Below are 19,894 nucleotides of genomic sequence, written 5' to 3' on the forward strand. Positions count from 1 at the left end.
TTTGTACTAAAACGTTTCATTCTGTTCTTCAGTTCTACCTCCGCATGATCAGTACAAGGCTCTGGCGGTCCTCTGTCAGCTGCTGCCGCACGAAAACCGCAACACTCTGCGCGAGCTGCTCAGCTTCTTCCGGCGGGTGGTGGAGCTGCAGGACCTCAACAAGATGACGCAACAGAACGTGGCCACCATCATTGCGCCTTCGTTCTTTCCACCGAGGTAAGCAGCGCTCGAGCGGATTATTGAGAAGATCTTGCAAAACAAAAACAAATCCTCAATGACTGTACTGCCATCCTTCTTCTAAACGGCTTCCTGGTATGCGCGGATCACGTTAAAGTTTTTGGTCCTGTATTCTCTACAGCTGATTGTCTTGTCCTTTTATCCTGGTTCTGTAAATTCTCTACATGGCGAGCTTCTAACGGCTCAGTCCTGTGTCCTGAAAAATGTTCTGTCTTTTCATTCTTGTATCTCTCACGTATACAGTCTCTGTATGTGTGTCTAAGGATCTTGGTGTCTTATTTGATTCGAGTCTCTCATTTATAGAGTATACGGACTATGTCATCATTTCATTTCCTTTCATTTCCTTTCTGTCTTAAGTCTCTTTATTGTTGCTGGGTCCCATCCTTATTGAAATATGTCTGTATCATCTGGTCTCCTGTCCAAGTATCTCTGATCCAAAGGATTGAGAGGATCCAGAAACGATTTACAAGACTTGAATGCCCTTAGTATGACGACAGAAGCGCTCTATTAGGCATAGCTAAACTGGAACACCGCCTCTCGGTAGCTCAGGCTTCTTTTGTGGCTGGCATCGATGCTCTTTCTCTTCTGCTTGTCGCACCTTACATTATCGTTTTCATCTCCACATACCTATATGCCGTACACGTTTTGCTCTCCCATTTTTTAGATCTCTTTCGTCTTTTAACAGTGCCTTAGATCTGTTCGATTTCAACATTCCTTCTCTTTTTCATCCTTTGCTTACTTCCGTATTATTGTACGCTTTAGTTAGTAGACTACTATTGCCTTAAGCCAACGTGGCCGAGCAATTGACATTAATACAATAAATTGTAACTCATTCGCTTTCTCGCTTACAGATTCGTACATCCACCGGATAAGAACGATATCGGTGCGCAGGTACGCATGGCCGCCCAGTGCTGCCATCTGACGAACGTGCTGATCACCATGTCCGACAGCTTGTGGTTGGTGCCGCAGCGCCTGATCGAGCAGGGCAAGATGATCAACAAAAATGGACAGGTAAGCAATCAGCACAGTGCAATTTCAAGCATCTTTACTTAACAAACTCCTTTCCATTTCTTCCCCCACCCGCAGCCAAAGCGTCAGCTAACGCGCAAAGCCAAAAACGGAAGCGGAAGCATCATCGCAATCAACCGAAGTGCGAACAGCGGCGGTGACTTTGTGTTCGACACCAACCACATCCACCGGTTAGTGATCTGATCGTGTGCGGAGCCGGCCCCCGAACGGGACAGCGGAAGGTGCTGAACGTGCGGGATGCTTTACCAACCATCAAGCTTTACATCGTTGTCGTCAAACCCAAGAAAGCGAACGCTAAACCACTTACATGCATACTTAATATATAAACAGACATGCGTACTTGCTAAGAGTTAGTTAGTTAAGAAAGATGTTTAGCAACAAACCCGACCGGTATTATGTTCTCTCCCCGCGGCTGTGTGTCCCTTAGTGCTCGCTCCATTACCCCCCGCATTACCTCATTAGGCGACTAGGAACAGCGGCTGGGACGCACGCGGGAAAGACTTTTACGACTGAGGGTGCTTGGTATATTACAGGTCAGTTAGGTCCGGTGCTTTGCAGGGTGATCCGTTTGCACAATGATCAACTGCGGCAGCCGGAAATAGATTAATTAAGGAAAGCTTGGCACGTTCGTCGCTTGCTTACCGTTGTGTGTATTGAGTTTTGTTTGTTGTGCTAGTTTATTTTCCTGCATTCTTCAGGCTGGTCATACATATATACATTTACGATAGAGCGTTTGTACATAGGTTTGCGATAGTATTTTTGCGTGAGTATTTTAAACCGTGTTTAGGGTCAGCGCATTTAAAGCTTTTCTACTTCCCAGCGTGCGCTCCTTAGGGGCCGGAAAGATAAAAATAGGCATATTGGAAACCCCAGCGAAAGCGAGCGTCCGTATTATGATTCATTAACTATGGAGGGTGGAGTGTCTCAACGTTTTGCCTAATACAAGTGGGAAAAATGTGCACGTTTGGATCGGTTTTTTTTTAGCTCTATTTCATGGTGCTCTAATTTTGGAAACGATTCGAGTTTGCTCCTTCAAAACACATGGTGAAGGTGATTGAGAAGATCTTCGTCTGACGGGTAACGTCGTAAATGTCACTCGACTATTCGTTTCAATCGGTTCCAGTGGCCGCGTGCGGAAAGGGCAGGTTAAATTTAGACTGACGACCGTTCACTCCATTAGCCTTAACAGGTTCCAGCTGAAAGCAATATGATTTAAAAATAAAACACAACGGACACAACATAGATCGCACGATCACATACATAGCCCGTAACCATAGCACAGTGGATCATCAATCCGCATAGAATATGATCCGCACGCTTGCTGTAAATTGATGAGAGAAATGAGGTGGAAAAGTGGCCTCACCATCTCTTCCAAACGATCGCTACGCTTCGCACAGTTTAGGGCAGTGTTATAGTGCGCAGATTTAGTCAACGGCAATATTTATTATACCTTCGCATGGGGGCGATGCTTTCGGTGCAGTAGGAATGCATAGCATAGGTGTGTTAGTGAGGATTAGAAGAGAGCAGGTGGTTTAGTATAGTTAAGGCCCATAGTGCTATAAATGTGTAACAGACGATGGAAAACATTACTTCGAAAATTAAATTGTGTGTAAAAGAGTTGCCTTTGCGCGTGTGTGTGTATAGGATTGATACGTAAATGGTGTGTGAGTGTGATGAAAATAATATTGCCTCTAATAAAAGATGTATAAATTTCATTAAATTTGCGTTTTTCATTTCACAGTCGGAAGCATTTTAGATTGATTTAGCACGATTCTATTGTATTTCACGAAGCTTTTTAATTTTTAATAATGATTGAAGTATGAAAAATAATGATAAGTATAATTGTTATACAACGAATATTTGTTAACGATTATCAATATTTTGAATGCTCAAAAATCGAAATCCTATTATATTCACACGTGGTAGCTTTTTATTCTTAAATCGTGATACTTATCTTGGCATAGTTATTGAGTTGCTCTTCATATTTAAAAGAATTTTAATAAATGACATAATATAGGTAAAATCCAAATAAAGGAACAAAAATTGGAGTTGATTACTATTTCCAAATAAAATATTTCTTCTGGATAGAAAACGCTTCACGCAGAGCTTGCATGCCACTAGAAACGCTTAAAAGCTCTAAAAGCTCATGAGAGCTATGAAAGCTTCTTGGCAAAACTTTCGAGCGGGATTTGAAAATTTGGCGCGAAAATCTATCAATGTTATGCATGGCATACGCGTTACAGCGTTGGTTTTACTATACGCAAACAATGTACTTGTTAACTTTTAATTTAATTGACAGCGATTTGCGAGGGCTCGCACGCCATACAAGTTCACCGTCCCAGAGCCCTCGCATTAAAGAGCTTGCGAGCGTAGGCAGTTTTTTCGCCGCTAGTTTTAGCAGTTATAATTATAGCACCCCGAGAGCACGTATAACATTGCAAATTATAGCTTACTAAACACCTAAATTTTGAGATTTTATTTTAAAAAAATCCACAAAAATTTAAATAGTGATCTTTTCGACAGATAACACAGCAAAACGAGAATTAATGAATAAAAACTAAATATTTTAAAATATTTTTAAAATACTTGCAACCCTCGCAATGTTTGACGGGGAGGAAGAATTTCGAATAAAGTATGGCTAAAATTGCTCGATTGATGTTCGACTGAATTGTACTCTAACGGAAAAAATAGAATGAGTTTTTTTTTATCTTGTTAAAAAAGTCATTACTCCACATTGCAAAAACCTCACCATAACTTATTTCATCTTCATTTTTAATTTAGGGACCGGAGATATGTCCTCAGTCATGGTGTGTTGGTTTAGTTTAGTAGGTCTGTTATTAGCACGTTTTCCAGTCACAACCCCTTATGACACCAATTTAAATCGTCTCATATGGTATTTCAACATAACACTAAGTGCACTTGCGACAAAGCTCAATCCCGGCATTTCATGTTATCCCTCCAGCTCCTAAACACAGAACGAAATGGAAATAAAGAGAGATGCAGATGCAGAAATTGAGCTAGTAGCGGGCAAAAAATTAATTATCGTTAATTGAAACGACACTGGTTGGCAGCCAGTGGCAACGACATTGTTGATGTGATTTTGGAAACAAATCTGAAGAGGATATCATAATACGGAAAAACACACAAAAACAACGAAATCATTCACAGAGGCACCATCGCGTGGCGGAGAAAACGTGTTTGCGCGACGGAGGTGAATTTGTTTTTCGGAGGAATGCAAAAACTTTTAGCACTCAGCGTGCCACATCGACGAAATGTGGGGTACTGGCTCAGGGTACTGGGGTTTGTTACCATTGGTTTGTAAGTTTTCTAAATAATTTCTTATCTTGCACAAGCGTCGCGAAAAGGATATGTTTCTCACAGATACAACTGTGGCTTGTATTTTTATGTTTTATAATGTTTGATGGTCTCCAACACTCACATTGCTTTTACTCATTAAAAAAAAATGATTATGCATATCAAACATCCTTTTTTATTGTTTTTTTTTTAACAATAAGGGTAATTTTTCAATTGTGGTGCACTTAACTGTGAAGTAACACGTCCATTTCATAATGGACATACAACATATTTCATATGTTTGAGATAGATAAAATCTCAATATGCATGTAATCCGTGCCTAGTAAACATCATTATTATATATAAAAAAAAGTATTTGTATTTTGCTATCTGCAGACCAATTACGAATAATGTAAAAAATACTGATTTTTTAACCTCTGCATAAACCCAATTTGTTAAATATTAAAAGCAAATATTAACGGTCAATTCGATGGTACAGTGGTGTTTTCCGTCAATCCCGATAGAGGACACTATCGAAGTGGAGTCGTGCTGATAACGATCGGGCCGAGCAGTCCTGATAGCACGCAAATTCCCGAACGTGGCAAAGGTTACGATCTTTAGCCATTCTTTCACCGATCCCCGAACCAAGCGACTGATTTTTTAGCAACAATAAACTAACGTTGCTTAAAAAACGCTTGTGTATCTAATATTTATTGTACATTCGGGTGAAAGAAAGAATCCTGTTGATAACGTCTCAACATTCTAAAAAATCATTCGCTTTCGAATAAATAATTTTCTCCACATTGTGATCCCTTGCTTCACCCGTTGCCGGCTAATAATGATTCCTGAGGCAAATCGGAATCACCGTGCTGAAGTGAATACAAGACAAATTACTGTGCGAGGAAATATGTTATAAGGATTACGCGCGTGTTTAAGAAAAGGACTACGGATTAAGTTAAGTTAATTGTGTCGTTTCCTTGCGCATCTCACCCGTTGCCAGCGATATAAAGTTCCTGAGGAAATTCGGAGCATAGTTGTGCTGAAGTGAACTTGCAGCAGGAGAAGTGAACCATACAGAGGACTAATTCGTAGTGCTTAAATAGTTTATGCGAAAAGATTACGTTTCGCCAAATGGATATGAAATATGTTGTTTCAATATGTGTTGTGTTGTTAAAGTTGCTTTGGATAATCATGGCAAATGATTTAGCGAGAAGTGAATCGCCATTTTTAGCGGGGGAACAAAAAGGTCATGCAGTGCACATCAACCAGGCAGGGGATGGCAACCTATTAGTGCGCAAGAAAATATTCAGGCGTAAAAGAGCTAGAAGAAAAATAGCAAAGGATAGTTCAGGCATTTACCCCAAAATGCCAAAAGTATGTGCGGTCGTGAAGAAAACATCCAACTGCCACCATCGAATTGTACCAATAAGAGTGTTTGCCTGGCTCGCAAACACTGGGGCCAGTGTTAAATATTAAAAGCAAATATTAACGGTCAATTCGATGGTACAGTGGTGTTTTCCGTCAATCCCGATAGAGGACACTATCGAAGTGGAGTCGTGCTGATAACGATCGGGCCGAGCAGTCCTGATAGCACGCAAATTCCCGAACGTGGCAAAGGTTACGATCTTTAGCCATTCTTTCACCGATCCCCGAACCAAGCGACTGATTTTTTAGCTACAATAAACTAACGTTGCTTAAAAAACGCTTGTGTATCTAATATTTATTGTACATTCGGGTGAAAGAAAGAATCCTGTTGATAACGTCTCAACACAATTGTTGCACACTTAAAAACTCCTAAAAGTGCTCAAAAATAAAATAGTGGAAAGAGGTGCAAAGAAAAACGCAAAGCAAGTCAAGAATGGTCGATGAACATGACATATGACCAACTTTAAAGAAAAAAAGGAAAATAACTTCTTAGACTTGATGCACATAACTGAGTTCTTAATGAACGTTTATGAAAGAGAAAGAGACAATTATATTACGAACTCATATGATTTCGTTTATGTTTAAGGATAAAACGGCCAATTTTTCGATACGAAATTATTATAAAAACATTTTTATGTAACTATTTAATTAATCACAATAAAGTTATTTTAGAGAAGTCTTTTAATTCATAAAAAAAACCCGCAAGAACACTACATAAGAGAAGAGCACAAAACCTTGGACAAAATAATTTAGCCAATAAGTGCTAGTTTTAAAATAACTTGTAGTACTTTACTTTTTAATTTTGCCATAAAAAATGTTAGGCTTAATGGCCGCCTTTAGACTATCGCGCAGCGCTCGGAGTCGTCGACATGCGTGTTTGTTCGTAGGAAATAGTGCACAAACGCGCGCATTTTGATCAAATATAGCAATCGTACGATGTGCCGGCACCGTACCGCCCGCGCTCCAAACCGCCGACACCGGCGTTGAAACGCTAGCAGAAGAGCAAAGCCAACAAAACGAAAAACGGAAAAGAAGCGTATTCCATTTGGAGGGAATAGAACTTTGGCAGCATCATCGCGCTAGCACATGAAGTGGTGGTGCGGTGACTCTGGGTGGCGTGGTGTGACGATGCAAAGTAACATCGTACGATTGTGGTGCGATTCTGCGTTCAATTCTGTCGAATGAAGCTTTTGCGCTTTTTGCCTAGTTTTTGTTTTTATTTTTTATTTTTTCAATGTACAACATTCTGAATTGTGTCATCATCCACGCATGACGCTAATAGAGCCACACACGCTTGACACCAGCAAACGTCAGTAAAGCGCTTTGATACTATGGTAAGACTTTCCTCATAAATAAAATCTAAGAAAAGCGTGTTTTTTTTGTATGTGGAAAAATTGCAGCGAAAGTCTATTTGAAATTGTGCTATTCGCTTATTGCCGGCAGCAAATAAACAAAAGCACTTGAGTTGAAGCGTCTCACGTAAATCAAAGTGTTGGTGTACTGAAGAAGGGTTGAAATCGAAAACGAAACATCGGAAACAAATTAGCGTCGTGCCAAAAAATGAGACTGGCCCTCTCGAGTGTAGCGGAATAAAACTTTTTTTTTCTCTCCCGTATCTTTTTATAAATACCTGCCCCCATCCCCACGATGGCGTGTTTCTTGTGCGAGGAATATTCCCATCCACTCGAGCAAATCCACACCGACTCTTGCTGTTATTATTTCTTCCGCTCTCTCTCTCTCTCTCTCTTATCAAAGGTCAAGGTATTTTCCTACTTGTGAACGAACTTGGCGAATGGAATAAACTGGAATGGGTCAATAGAGCATCGCGCCGAACCAGTTTTATTCGGTAATCTGTTCTTAATTCGGTAATCTGTAATTTCGGTAATTTGCACAATCCTAAATAAACCCCATTGCTGATGGGTGCATGGTTTCGGAATCACTTCGCTGCATTTGCGCATTCGACGTGGCATATTTTGTGTCCTGCCGTTTCTTGTCGCCAGCTTTACCAGTTTACCAGCTGCGTAGTAACGAGGGGTGATGCAAGCGCCGCCGACTTGGCACACGAGGTTTATCGTTGCGCGATAATGTCTTCGCCTCATCGCACCTCTTTCCCTCTACCGTCTAAGAAGAGACCTTTATCGTGTTGTTTTATGTATGAGTGCATACATACACGCTGCACTCGGTTCTAATGGACCGACGCTGGTGCAGGAAGATAAATGGTAGTTTCGCTTTCTTTATCTATCGAAGTCATCGAACATGCTCTTGGTACTCCTGGAGGGTCTGATAAAGAGTTCGGTAGCTTGTAAATATTAGCTAATTTAAACATTTACAAGCAAGCAAGGGTTTTTTTAATGAGAAATCGAACAGCGAGTGAACCTCATTAAATGATATGCGTCACAGGTTCAAAAACAAACTCAAAAAAGTTTGAGGACTATGTTGAACATTATAAATCATTCTACTTTAAACATATATTTTGTAAGTTATGCCTATGCAAACCGTTCAACACCCACCCACCTTTACACTCGCGCAGACGCAACTCGCGAGCGTTTTTTTACGTAGCGGTCTGTTGATACGTTATCTCGTTAAGTGCTGTCAAGATTACCCGCGCCAAAAAGTTCCGAATTTCAGTGCCATGACCTACGACACACTGGCACGAGCTAGATCGCGTGCTGTATATTAGCGGCGGCTGCAGAGTGCAAATAAATGGGACATTGAAACGTGTGGGGTATACGTCACCCGACTATGCACTAGTGGTTGTGTAGTCTGAGCGGAGCTGTGGCATCGTTGAATCCATATGGATGAACCGGCTGTAGCAGTGGGCAATGTCAGTTAACGCTTTAGGTGCCAGTTTGGGTTTGTTTATGTTTCTCTGTTCGCATGAGCGATTTTCGTTTACAATTTTTATAACCGGAGTATTTGATGATGATTCCTTTTGCACTTTTATTGGAGTGCCCAGGGGACAAAATAAACACAAATAAAAACCCGATAACGCTTGTTCAATTTCCCCCCAATGGTCTATTGATCCAATCCACCATGCCAGCTGATTTCATTCATACATTTCATTAGTAGTACAATTAAGTACAAATTAGTACAATTAACAGAAAGTTAAAGCTTCTTTAAAAGAGAAATGTAGGATACTTCAGGACAGAAATACAACACGAGGAGTAGGAATTCTTTAAGGGAAAAACCTCTCGCCATTTAACTTGAAGGGGTGGAGGGAGTAGAATTCCTTAGCTGATTCTATCTTCACCGAAGCGAGCGCTCTAAAAAAGATTCTTCATGAAAGAGAAACGTGAGGAATTAAAAACATTGTGATTTGTGGCCTGGAAAAACATGCCCTAAGAAGTAGCTCTCTCTCTTTCTCTCTCTCTCTCTCTCTCTCTCTCTCTCTCTCTCTCTCTCTCTCTCTCTCTCTCTATCTCTCTCTCCCTCTCTTTTTCTCTCTCTCTCTATCTTGCTGTCTTTCTTTCTTTTTCTTAATTTGGCTTGGTTTTCCCGTCAGGATGCTCGGTTTCTGACTACAGCCTCCCATCCATGTAGACACACGATCTCCACCTGGCCCTGCTTCACCTAATTCAGCCATTGAGCTTGCTGTGCTCCCCTGCACCTCATGCTCACCTGAGGGTCACCTTCAGACACCTTCATGATAGGCCAGGAGTCCGGCATCCTCATAACATGCTCGAATCTCCTGTTCACTCCATGCCCCGCTAAACACGCCCAGAGCGTTTGCATCATCCGCTCGAAAAGTCTAAGACTCATTTCCACAGAGGGTCGCTGGGCGAATTAATATGCGATATCTCTCCCGAAGTTTTCTAGCTCTACTAACAGATGGTAAAGTCTCCGGATTTCGCCGCTGTTTTCGTTATTCGATCTGTCCCAAAAGAACAGAACACCGACCTCGACCTTTACCACCTCCAGATTGTTGTTGTCAACTAATACACTGCTCTCTAGTTGGTCTGGATCTACGGCAAGCAGGTACTTCGTCTTCGTCGCACCTCAATCCAATTTTTGATGCTTCGCGTTTGTACACCTCACACAGCTTTGCTGTCGTCTTGCCAATGATATCGATGTCATCAAGCGATGCAAATCAATTAGAGAGACTGGTAGACGTTCTGTTTTCTCAATCGTTTGTAGTTCTACACGCTTTGACGAGTTTCATGCCGTAGCATGCTGGCTCAGCGATGTTGTTATCGCCCTGAAGCGCTTCCCCGAGATAAGACACCACGCCCAAATTCACAAACACCAACGAATAAAAACAAACAAATCGAACTGACCGACTGACTTACAGTATTTCCCACCTGCTGAATCACCGCCCATGGAGACACAGGGAGGTAGTCAGGGGTTATCTCCCCTAAACCCCTCGTGTTCTTCCGGCACCGCCGGACATGTGTGTTTGCTCTGTTTTTGTGCGTGCATTGTTACTCAATGCACGGATTGGAATTATCCAATCCAAAACCAGAAGAACAAAGGCCGAAGCAACAGAAAGGGAAAGGCCGCTGTCTCCCCGACTCCCAGCAGTTGGGCGGTTATCATTGGCCTTGACGGCAACAAATACCGGCAGAAAGTTTCAATGTATTGGGGTTGCACACGCAAACCACGCGTTTCTTTCGCGTAAGATAGGCACCCACCATACACGATTTTTTTTCGTTTCACACACCTCGTTCCGTGTCGTTTGCGGAAGGTAACTTACAAGGATTGATACGATGTGGGACGCAAGGTCAATAATAAGTCGTTTGGCGAAATCGGGACTTGAACAGCATCCCCAGGCCTTTTTTGTAAATTTGTTCCGAAACTATAGCACAAATCGAGAACCACGTAGCTCGGGAACAGATTATATCAATATTTAAAATACTAATTTAACTCCGATCTGTGTCTGTGTTTTGGTGAAACGGAACAATTGAATTATTTAGACAATTATTTTTCATTCACATCAGTGTTTTGATGGTCTTTGTGATGAGACGTCATTACTAGTGGTGGGTAAAGAGAAAATGTGCGCACTGTGCACACAGCGCTGCACAGTGCTTGAGGTGCGCACTGTGCTAGCACAGTGTGGAAGTGCTAGAACAGTGCTAGCACTTTTCGCACAACGCTCTCCTAACACACTTCAGACTTGCTGAGAGAGCGCACTGTGCAAAACGTGCGCATCGTGTGAAAAGTGCGCACTATACAAAAAGTGCCGAGCGAGACGCATAGACAACGCATCTAAAGGACGTGTGTAGGCGCGAGGAAGCTTTTCTGTGCCTCTTTTGCCTTGTTCTTGCCTTTAGATCCTGATAAGTGAAGCATGCTTACCTGTCGGGTACGTTCGTGGTATAAGTCTATCCCTCTTACGTTAATGGTGAAGATATGTGCTAGCACTTCCGCACTGTGCTCAGAGAGCGCACTGTGCAAAAAGTGCGCATTGTGCGAAAAGTGCACACTGTGCTCAGAGATTGGAGTGCACACTGTGCACACAGCACACTTAGGGCAGTGTGCCCACTGAATTGTGCTACTTTACCCAAAACAAGTCATTACTTTCTTATCACTCGCTGTCATTCGCAGAATCGTCATCTCATTGATCGTACCATCGTGTCCGATTAGTACGCCTTAACAACTCGCCGTGAACAGTCGGCTTCCGTCGAGCAGTGGCGTAAGTCAAGTGCGTGGTAAGTGAAGAAGTGCCCGGATAGAGAAGAAACCCAGACCAAAATTTAGTTACGGGCGGTGCGGTTCCGTTTCTCGTTGCGCAGCCAGAGCGTTTTGTGTCGGGCAGTGCATTTTTGTGCTGTCGTTGGGGTGGAGGGGTCTCTAGTGCAGGCACGTCAATTATGTCGTTTTTGATTTCGCTTTCTCAGATGCCTTTTCCAGCGATCTTCACCTTTCTGTAAGCATTGTAAGCTTGAAGCATGTAAGCTTCATAATTCAGGTGCGTGCTAACGTGTTGTATATGTTGAGTCGTAAACAGCCCGAGTATATGCGTCACTGGTTTGGAAAATGCACTTCGAAATGGCACGTAGACATCAAGGTCATTGCTTATCTTTCCCTACCGCCCATTTCCCCCCTTTTTCTAGGGTTGGCGGAAGTTCTGATCGATGAAGGCTTCTGTGGAGGTGTTAAGACGGGTAATGTCGGGTAATCAAGTAATGTATTTATCGTTGCAATAAATGTTAAGAGTGCGCAACGGGTTTATTTTCGTGATCACATTTGCACGGATAAAGTGAAAGGTTGCTTTGTGATGTGTGTGTGGTTGTGTGTCGTCATCATTATCTCATATATTTTGATTGGCTATCCGACCAGATACAAAATAGACATGCTACGCTGTGTATATCGGACCACCATGGACCACCACCAGCAAAGTGATGTGATTGAGCACCCTTCCCTCCTCTCAATTTCCCTCAACACAACTCTTTAAAACCATTATCGTATCACCGAAATCAGGATTTCGATACTGTAACATTTACGCACACGACTAGCACACGCGGAGTTCGTGGCATCGCCGCATCGTATTGCGCGCTATATATAAACAGACAGCATCCTTGCCGTGTCAGAGGTTGCTTTTGAGGGCGGCTGTGGAAAACACTGGGCGTGTCGTCATGTATACAAAAACGACTTTTTTTACTGGAGTTCAATAAAATTTTACGGATTTTTTTAGATGAAAATTCAGCAATCTTTTCATTAAAAATAAAGTTTTCTCAAGCATTCAGTTATGCTCCATGCTCTCTAAAATGACAGCTCGTTTACTGAAATCAAAGTTAAGTCATTCTCATATTACTTATTTTGCAGTACAGTCTGTTCCCGAGTTACACGGCTAAATTTTACACATCAAATTCAATGCAGTATAAATTCCATTTTTCATAATAAATTTAATCCTCTTAAAGGCCAAAAATACCCGAATGTTCTGTTCTGTGAAATTCAACTTACAATCATATTCGAGTTACGCGGATTCCTCGGGAACGCAAAAACCCCGTAACTCGGTAGCAGTCTGTAGTTGGTAGCGGTCAAAAAGTGACGAAACATTTTTTTTAATTGAGTTTTTTATTGGTGTGCAAAGATTGCCAGTCCCTCAGTTCATATTCATCCATGTTTTATGGTATTTGATACAATGTTTATACTGTTTTCTGCCGGAACAAGTTTTGATGGTTCGTTAAGTGCTCACAGAAACCACGAAATTTTGGCAAGCACAGTGAATTGTAGCAAATATTTTAAACGTCAATTCTTTCCCGCAAACCAAAATCTCACCTGAATTATTATCGGCACCCCTGTTTGCGCCTAGCGAATCAACTTTTTGCTCATAATGAGCAAATCCGCGTTGTTGTGTTTTGATGTTCTGACTGAATATCAGTAAAAACATGACATTTATGCTGAAAACCAGTAAAATATTCGATCACTGAACCGTTTCAGTAAAAAAAACTTTACTGGGGCGTGGATCTTCTGGGGAATCAATTTCCCTCCCTATAAGCTTTGCAGTAAATAGGGCACGGGCTTTAGATCGCCTTCGTTCTAGGCTGTTCATTCATCTGGGGAATCAATTTCCCTCCCTATAAGCTTTGCAGTAAATAGGGCACGGGCTTTAGATCGCCTTCGTTCTAGGCTGTTTTCTAGATCGAGCAGTTATCATCTTCTAGAATATGGAGGAACAGTCGCATTTCTGATTTTTGTTGATTGTCGCTGATAGTCGCTACAAGATTTTGCTGCCAAGCGTTTTTATTTATTTATTTTCTTTTTTTTTCTTTTTTTTTTCATTGAAAAACTCATAACCAACATCTTACCGTGTCGTTGCAGAAGGCTACACAAGTATCGATAATACAGTTATACAGTTTACTCTCGATCACCAAGATGGTAGCTGCGAGGGACTTTTGGCCGATTGTGCTGGTCGCATTCGTGGCGTACGGCTCTGGGGCACCATTCAATATTGATGGGTTGTCACGTAATCAAACTGGTTTCGTTGCCGATCACTTCATCAACAATTTGTATAAAACCACCCAACAACCAACATCGGACATAAGCATGAAATCAAAGTTTGGCCTTCTCATGGATATGGCACATCCTTTTTTGGAATGGTTGAACAAAACATTCCCTAAAATTAATGAAATCAATAAGCGCACCTCCATTCCAGCCAAAATCCTAAAGGGAAACAAGAAGCAACAACCAGTCATGGTTGAAAATGTCACACAAAATGTGTCCATATTGCAAGAGATAAGCCCGATCAGCGAAGAGCCGAACATTGTCGAAACGATTCAACGTCTGTCTGAGTCAAACAACGTCACAGTCACACAACGTACAATCCAAGGCCCGTTGAACTATACCGAAGACAATCAAGAGACAGAGTCAACCAATGTAACAGTCCACAACCCGGGGAACAACAACGTAGACGATCAAGGAAACAAGCAAGCAACCAGCCTTTCTCAGTCGATTATAATTGATTGGATTGTAATATGGACATTAATTATAATTATGATTATAATTTTTGGTATTTTGATTTATTTACCTTAGGTGAGTGTTGCGAACGACGAAAATAATGTAATCCTAAACCCTTCAAGTAACCCTTTTTTGACTTGCTTGTTTTAGCAATTAAGCATTTCATTTCATTTCGAATCTATAACGGTTAACTTAGGAGTGCTGCATGCACGTGTGTCCATCGTCCAATCCATAGATCAATTCCGAGAAGCGGAAGAAAATCGACCAAGGGACGAAGACAATCAAGGGAACAAGCAAGCAACCGATCTTTCTCGGTGGATCGTAATTGTGTGGAATGTAGTATCGCTATTAATCATATTAATAATTATAAAAATAATCTTCAAAAGTATGGGAATCGATTCCCATACGCACCGTTACCCAATAACAAGGAGTGGCTATCCGTGTGGTAGTTCTAGACTGTCTCGGAAATCTGTTATAGATCGACATGACTTAAAATTCCTACGGATAGCAAAGAACGAAATTGCGAGGATCCTGCACTTCCGACACTATTAACAGGAAACAACAGGAGTAACAAAGAACCCACACACAAGCATAGTTTGAAGAGAAAGTAAAAACTTGCATCAATCATTCCTGAGTAATAATTCTATGATAAAAATTATCTTGACATTTATCGAGATTTACCATTTCCTTACTCAAGTACATTGGAAACAAATATCTTGCATCAGCATTTCGACATTCACACAGCAACAGCAATACAGTGAAAGAAAAAAAAGAAAGAGCGAGAAAAATCGAAAGGGAGAGAGAGAAAGAGAGAGAGAGAGACAGAGAGAGAGTGAGAATCAAAGATTGATAGAGAAAAACTTTAGAAAGAGCATTATTTGAAGTCTGGATACAACTTACCTTGTATCGAAAAAACTTATTTTTCTCAGGAATCGAAGCCACTAGAAGCTAGAAATGATAATGGAAGAAGATCTGGGATTGGGATTGTTGTTTGTATGGAATTCCTCACGCATTTCCAAAGATATTTTTGGACGCACACATTAACGTATTGTTTGTATATTTGTGTGTTCATTTTAAATTTTTTTATTATTATTTTTTTTTAAGTTTTATGTATTGTTTTTCAATTTTATAAATCTCAATATTTTGGCTTTTCTCGCAATTTACTTTTAATTTCGGATTAATTTTGCTTAAGCGTAAGCAAAAAATCAAAACGAAAACTATTTTACCTAATTCTTTATACATATTATTTAGGTCGTCTAATTGGGTGCTTGTAAGCTACTACATATACATTTACTTTTACTCCAAAAACTGAGGGTGACCAATTGCTGATCTTTTACATTACCTTTCAACAAGGTTCAAGATACTTACACCTCTCTTTTGTTAAGTTCACTGTTACCATCTGTTATCGAATAAAGTTGCTATCCTTGCTATCCAAAAGATATTTTTGCTTGACTTTTTATGCTGATCCTCGAACGAGATATTGAAAGAAAGATGTTATGTTAAGATTTAACACAGTTTGAAACAATGTTTCCAATTGTATTAAAAGCATTATTACTCATCCTAAACAGCAAAATAGAAAACAAAACAATTTTGCGATGTTCTACAAGAGACTACGTTGCGATCGACCACAGCAGACAATCGAACGTATTCATTCAATTTCTATCCTATTTAGAGTTTTTTAAAAGTGTAACGTCTGAGTGTGTTCTCGTTTTCCTACAATTTTGATAAAAAATCTCTGTAAAAAATATTTCTAATCTTTGGCTTTTCCCTTTTTTCAAAAGGTTTTTTGGTCCGTTTCGTTATGTAGCCGCTTTTATCAGCTTCAATTCTTTGCTCAATTTTCTTGCTCGCCCTCTTAGAGCGACTTCTTATAGTTTAGCTGTCAGACGGACATAACTTTCTTTCTGTGGTTGAAGGGTTTCGAGACCAGCGAGTCAAACGCAATGCAATGAGTCAAACGCAAAGGGTGAGGTGAATGGAAGCGCATGGGGCCTCGTGGTTAACACATTCGTTAACATTATTTAGCGATACTATAGAAATAATGGGGATCGAAAAAAGGAACGGAAAACCCCAAAGAGAATAATTGAAATAAACATAAACAGTATATTTTATGTAATTCGTAAAACAAACAACTGTTTTAGCTGCATCTGCATTCTGACGATGCTCCACCACTATTAAAAAAATGCTTAACGAAGCCTTGAAACGAATTGTTCAGAATCCCTGATATAAAAAGAGCTTATGAGCAAAATAAGCTCTTTTTTATTACTTATATTGATAAAAACTAACCTCTTCTCAATTTTTTTAACTAAACAGGATTTGTTTCCTTTATGTCCAATTTCGTGGTGTGACTATTATCTGTTGTTTTGTGCGTATGGACTGTTTATGCTCTTTAGACTTGTAGTTTTTGTGGCTTTCGTATTGAACGATCCCTACGATCTACTCGTCCATCAACTTTGGCGTATCTAGCATATTGTATGACAAGCGTTTGCGCTATTGGATTTGTTTAGTATTTTTGTAGTTTCTTCACGCTGCTATAGCAAACGGCGGTTGACAAAATTGTCAGGTAAAAAGTCAAATTCAGTAAAAGATGGAGAGCCACAGACCACAAAAAAGCTATTTTATCGCGCTTAAATTATCCGATTATTATTATTAAATTCCTATAGAACAAAATTATAGAAACAAAAAATTCTGTTGCGTCCAGCAACAAAGCTCTTTCATTCGCGTAGTAAAAGGTTGAAACTTCAGTTTTCTTAATTCACTTCAACTGTATTTGTTGACGGCGGAACTCGGGCCAGGCCACGCGAAGGAAAGGCTTTCAGTGTCCTAAGTTTCAACTTAAAACAAATTTATTCGAAAGGATGGTTTTCTGCCCGAAAGGAGTTATTATAACCAATTGTGCATTGAACTTTCCGCTAGTATTCACGGTTCGTGGGAATCTATGCAGCGAAAGTAGCACAATTGGTACAATAACTTTTCGGATGGGGCAGAGTGACCCGGATGAGACCTAAAACAAATCCTAGGAAAGGCCAAGACGTTCAAAGAAAATCGAGACGTTCTCCGTTCAGGTTCTGAAATACATCTAACGTTTATTAAACAAATTTGATTCTTGTATACTAACATACTCGATGGTATTGAAACGTGTCCGTACACGTTGTTTAAATGTATTGGTGTCAGTGCGTGTTAAAATATTGTGCCCTTTTTCGGAAATCTACGCAATGGTTTTTTTATATGTCTCTTGTGTTTGTATATACTGCTTTGTTTGTGTTTCGGTTCCACGCATTCTAGATTAATCCTAAGAAAACATGAAACTGAAAGGAGCCATTATCTGGTACATATGCACGTTTTCGTCCTGCATGCATTTTTTTCTCCTAATTTCTTTGCACCCACTGGATGTGCTCGTTCCAAAATATTTTATTACCCTACGTTCTGTCTGTGTTGCTTACGCTTATCGATGAACTGAATAAACGGGCCGTTCCCAAAAGAAAAATGTGTGTTTATTTAGGCCAGCGATCTTGTTCTCATACGATAAGTTACAATAATTTCAATTGCTACCCAAACTTAACCGTGGCAAATGAAACATTTCGTTGCAACTTAATAATCGCCTCAAACCTACCCGTTGCTACCGCAACAGTATTGATAAATTCACTGAACTTGCTTCTCTTGGCGCGATGGTAGAAAGAGGTCGATTTTCGTCTTCGTGCCCGTTTTAAAACTTCGCGCAAACCCGATTGCGGTCATTCCACTTAACTTGCGCAGGTTCATCCGTTGCACGCGAAGCTCCTTCGGGATGAACCATTCCTACTGTCACTATTTCGCCCGTGTTTGCTTCGCCTGTGCTACCTGTCCCTCTCTCTCACTTCACCACAACGCAGCTGTCAAGTTAGAACCGCTGTTGATAAACAACAAATTCTTTATAGATATTAACCAATGCGAATGGTCATGTTGTTGTATTTCTGTAGTTACGGGCCTTTCTTTTATCAAAACTATGAAAACTATTCCTTTTATAAAAATGAAGGATCGGCAACAAAAGTGTGATCAGACGTGTGATGTGTGACCGCTTGCACTGACACAACTCACGAGAGTGTTCTGCTTTTTGATAAGCGCTCAGCAGATAAGGTATCAAAGTGCGGCCAGATTACAAGCGGCAGCATGTTCCAAAATTAAGCGCCATAACCTACGACACACCGGCACGTGCTACATCGTGTGCTATGTGTTCATCGGCTGATGTAGAAGGAATGTCAATGGAACATTGAAACATATGGGGTAGACGTCACTCGACCGTGAAATTGTGGTAGTGTGGTATGACAGATATGATGATAACGGTCATGGGCATTTGTGATAATATGCGGCTGTTTAGGTATTATTGTGCTTGTTATTTTTATTATTTATATCAATTTGAACTGATATCGCGTGATCGCGAAAGCAAGCCCATGCCTGCACTGACACTAAAACTTTGATGGTAGTGCAGTCATGTCAGTAGAATTAACACTTTGACCGCCGCCTGACGTCACAGTTTTTCGAGTGAGCACGTAACGCATGATAAGCGGCCAAGCGCATGTCGTTCTAGTTTTTACGTACTATATTCGTTATTGGTTTTTTTTTTGTTTCCTTTGTTTTCGGCTAGCGCCAGTTTTGTGTTTCGCGCGAAGTATCCAGTTTGTTTACTATGAATATTCTCAAAAACCATCAAGCAGCTCCTCCTACATACAATCGATACTTTCACTTTCGGTGAGCAAGAGAGGAAAAGAACATTTGCTCGTGGGTCTCGGAAGGGCAGAAGATAAATGATGAAAATGAAATGATGATAAGTCCCACCTCTTATGCATTTGTACATTGGTGTTCACCCAATTTACTTCGCCTGTGCCCTGAAAAATGCTCTGTTATTTCTTTCTCTCCCACTCTTTCTCCTATTTTATTTAACTATACTCTCTCTAACTCATCCCTCTCTCGTGTTATGTCCGTCCGTGACCTTGGTGTTATACTTGACAGTCGTCTTAACTTCAAACTGCAGCTTGATGAGGTTCTATTACTAAAAGTTAATCGAACCCTTGGGATTATTTTACGTTTTACCTCTACTTTTAGAGATCAAAGCTGCCTAAGAAACCTTTACTGTGCTCTGATAAGGCCTATTATTCAATATGCTTGCATCATTTGAAATACTCCCACTATCGATGGCTGTTCGAGAATTGAAAGCATTCAGCGCCTCTTTTCATCAAAAATTACATAATTTAATTGTTACACACAAACTAGCGACAAAGCTCCATTTAATGTTATCTCCTGCAGCTCCAAAGCTCAGAATGAAAGGAACAGAAAGAGAAATTGAATTGTGGCTACTAGTAGTATCCAAAAACTTAATTATCGTTGATTGAAACGACACTGGTTGGCAGCCAATGGAAATGATATTGTTGGTGTGTTTTTGAAAATAAAGCCGAAGAGGGTATCATAAAACCGGAAAAACACGCAAAAACAACAAAATCATTCGCAGAGACTGCATCGCGAAAAGTTTTAACAC

General features: G+C 40.5%; 1 protein-coding gene and 1 long non-coding RNA gene across 4 annotated transcripts in view; both read left to right on the forward strand.

Moving 5' to 3' along the window:
• LOC1279799 (rho GTPase-activating protein conundrum) overlaps positions 1 to 2,986 on the forward strand; it is a 57,077-nt gene extending 54,091 nt beyond the window's left edge. For all 3 annotated transcript variants that reach the window (XM_061656397.1, XM_061656399.1, XM_061656400.1), the window contains exons 8-10: positions 33 to 216; positions 1,089 to 1,248; positions 1,324 to 2,986. In XM_061656397.1, the coding sequence (XP_061512381.1) occupies positions 33 to 216; positions 1,089 to 1,248; positions 1,324 to 1,449 (470 nt within the window). In that variant the 3' untranslated portion in view covers positions 1,450 to 2,986. The remainder of the gene's footprint in view (positions 1 to 32; positions 217 to 1,088; positions 1,249 to 1,323) is intronic.
• A 10,765-nt stretch (positions 2,987 to 13,751) lies between these two features.
• Positions 13,752 to 15,819, forward strand: LOC133393274 (uncharacterized). The gene is made up of 2 exons (XR_009766064.1): positions 13,752 to 14,457; positions 14,533 to 15,819. It is a non-coding gene; the product is annotated as an uncharacterized LOC133393274 (long non-coding RNA).
• The last annotated feature ends 4,075 nt before the right edge of the window (positions 15,820 to 19,894 follow it).

This window comes from Anopheles gambiae, chromosome 3 (assembly GCF_943734735.2).
Source record: "Anopheles gambiae chromosome 3, idAnoGambNW_F1_1, whole genome shotgun sequence".
In the NCBI taxonomy this organism is placed as follows: Eukaryota; Metazoa; Arthropoda; class Insecta; order Diptera; family Culicidae; genus Anopheles; species Anopheles gambiae.